At 42.9% G+C, this 3,001-nt stretch overlaps 1 protein-coding gene across 1 annotated transcript in view; it reads right to left on the minus strand.

Moving 5' to 3' along the window:
* The window catches only part of LOC118333081 (versican core protein-like), a 30,751-nt gene that overhangs the window by 5,488 nt on the left and 22,262 nt on the right, over positions 1–3,001 (minus strand). Inside the window, 3 exon segments of the mRNA XM_035668591.1 lie at positions 1,153–1,235; positions 2,688–2,739; positions 2,741–2,847. Of these exon segments, the coding sequence (XP_035524484.1) occupies positions 1,153–1,235; positions 2,688–2,739; positions 2,741–2,847 (242 nt within the window).

Below are 3,001 nucleotides of genomic sequence, written 5' to 3' on the forward strand. Positions count from 1 at the left end.
CTATACACGCGTGGACTGGAGCTGTAATTTCACGGAAGAGCAGACGGTGGCCTACCGGGAAAACAACAGCACAACCACCAACATTAAAGCTTTCTGTTAGGGCTTATAAAGCAGCAAGGAGACTGCACAAAAAGAAGCTGCTGTTAGTATTGGTCTAAGAACATGTGCAGAAAAAGATGAGACACGGGACGCAACACGCCATCCGAGCAAAAAAAAAAATGAGGACCAAAAGGGGAACGTCCTCCCCTCCAGGTTTCAGGGTGTGCCTCTGTTCTGAATATAAGACACATTGGAGCACAGCAAGAACCACCGAACACAGGATCCAGACGTTCAGCTTTCATCAGGCCTGGTTTCACTTCTCAACAATTGCCTATCAACCAGCTGGAGGCTGTTCCCTGGCGGACACCCAGCAATGTGTGGAGGAATGTTCAACCATTGGGGGACTCAGGACGAGTGCAGCGGCCGGTCGGGAGAGGACGGTTTGCAGAGCTGCGGTTTACCGCCGGGGCAACACAGGAAGGTGTTTTTAGTTGTTCCTGCTGTAATTCAACTGCAGCCACTGGACGGTGGACGGTAGAATAACTGTACATTGCATGCTGGTCTTTATCTCCCCGTTTTTTTTATCGTTTTTTTTTGTTTTTTTTTGTTTTTTTTTTTTTTTTTTTTTTTTTTGTTTCTTTTTTTGTTTTTTGGTCTTCTCTTTTTGCTGTGTTTTTTTGTTTTGTTGTTTTTTTTTTTTTTTCTTCTTCGTTTACACAATACAACCTATGCTGATAGGTATGTTTTTACTAGAAGCGAGATGAAAACCTCTGTGGGATGCTAATGAAGCCAACAAGGAGTACAACACCTGCAGTTCCTCTAACGTCCACTAGGATTTGGCTGAGCTCCAGCAGTTGAGTTCTCCATAATAAGGCCCCATATTAAAATGTCTTGAAATAAACATGTTTACAAACTGTTTTACTATAACTAACTACCTAACCAGAGATACGAGCTTACGTTCAATATATTGCGATTTAATTTTAAGTTAAATAAAAGTTCATTTATTTTAATGCAACCAGGACACTGAAATCTGCATTTGTTTCACCTCAGTTCACTACAAAAATCCTAAATTATCACAAATTATTGATGTTTTTTCTAACCCCCCCTACTTACCATTGGCTTGCCATCGGTCCATCTGAAGTCTCTCTCAAACATCTTGTCGTTGAGGCCGAGCCACTGGTAGTCGCTGCCCAGACCTGCAGAGGCAAAAACACGTCAGAGTTCTGAGCTCGCAGCTCGTACAGAGCAAACACTCCACCTTCGGACGGAATAACCGTGTGATAGAGGAAGGAAAGAGAGAAGGAGGGCTGATGCACTGATTTACAAGTTTCTGGTTTGAACATGTGTGGGGCAGCAGGAGGAGGTTTGAACAATCAAAAGTGTGAAGAAACAAGAGCGGAGGGAGCGTTCAGGCTGAGCTGCTTCGGTGGCACAAGTCCATTTCATGTCAGTCAGCAGTTTGATGTATAAATTGAGAGTCTGCAGTCAGGTCTGATTGTCTGTGAAAACTCTCTGTTGAAACTTTTTTCTTTGTTTTACCGTAGTAACACTCATCATTGGATTAGATTAGAGACTTGCCTCCTTCCAAACACACTGATTCATTAAAGTGCAAAGGCCTATAAAGCAGCAACAAAACTTCTACAGGCAAAGTTACTTTAAAGATATTCTATATCAGTGGAAAGGTCTAGTGTGTAACACTGAGGAGGATCTATTGTTAGAAATATAATATAATATGCATCGGTATGTTTTCAGTGTTTAATCACCCAGGTTAGGAACTACTGCTCCAGTGGTTGAAACTTTATAGTGTAACAGTAATGTGTACTTTATATCTGGGGGTTTGTGATAGTATTTTGGAAATATTTTGAAGGTTTTATTACAGATTATGGTCATAATTTACTATTTTTTTATGTTTTTTAGTCTTCAGGATGCAATGTTGTTGGAGGCAGGGGTGACAGCCCTCTTGAGGAAACAGGAAGTGCATCACCGATTAGCGCCTGCAGCTCCTCACATATATATGATGGTGGAGTCAGTTTCTCTCTCTCTCTGGCCGTATGGTTTGTTGTTTGGTTTAGATCTTCACTTGTGTTCATGTCCACTCACTCAAACACACTCACCACTAATGATGTTACTGATTTACATATTTTATATCGTCATTGTTTTAGGTTACATTTTGATACATACATCTTTTTTTGACCTTCCCCTCGAGCTCGGGCTGTGACAAAATGGGGGCTCGTCCAGTATCTGAACCAATCTCTTGCACTCACAGTGAGAATCATACCTCTTGACTGAATGGAGGAGACAAGTGAATGAAGTAAAGATNNCAAAATGGGGGCTCGTCCGGGATTAAATGAAGCAGTGAAACCGGGCGGTTGGTTGGGGTTCGTTGGGGCACGCAGAAAAGGATCGTCTCATTTTTCAAGTATTTCTCAATTTAACGCAGTCGTACGAAACCTACATTCATTTATAACCTACAGGTCTTACGAATGCAGACTACCGCCACCTGCTGGACTTATCTTACCTCCTGCGCAGGTGCAGAACGAACGTGTTAGTTGGCCGTTCACAGGCGACACAACAGGCATGTCAAGGCCTCAACACTTCAGCTTCAGCTACAGGAAGAAATGGGCTCAAATGCCACCACGTTGACTTACGATTGACAAACAGTTGTTCCTCCTGTGACAGGATGCTGGCCAGATGGGCACCGCTGCAGCCGACACTCCCTCTCAGCAGCGTCCCAGGTTCGACGGTGTGTGAAGTACTTGTAGCAGTGAGACTGAAACTTTTGCCAGCCAAAGCCACAAACCTCAGTGTCTGCAGAGAGGGAAAGATAAAGTGTTAAAGAACTGCAACCCATCCAGAAAGAAGACATTTTCAACTCGAGGAGTGGATAGTTTGTAGTTAAAACTGCAGTTAGTAACTTTTATAATAATGTACTGCTGATTAAATCACTGCTTCTCCCACGCTG

Source organism: Morone saxatilis, unplaced genomic scaffold (genome assembly GCF_004916995.1).
Source record: "Morone saxatilis isolate NCDOM2014 unplaced genomic scaffold, NCSU_SB_2.0 Contig21, whole genome shotgun sequence".
In the NCBI taxonomy this organism is placed as follows: domain Eukaryota; kingdom Metazoa; phylum Chordata; class Actinopteri; family Moronidae; genus Morone; species Morone saxatilis.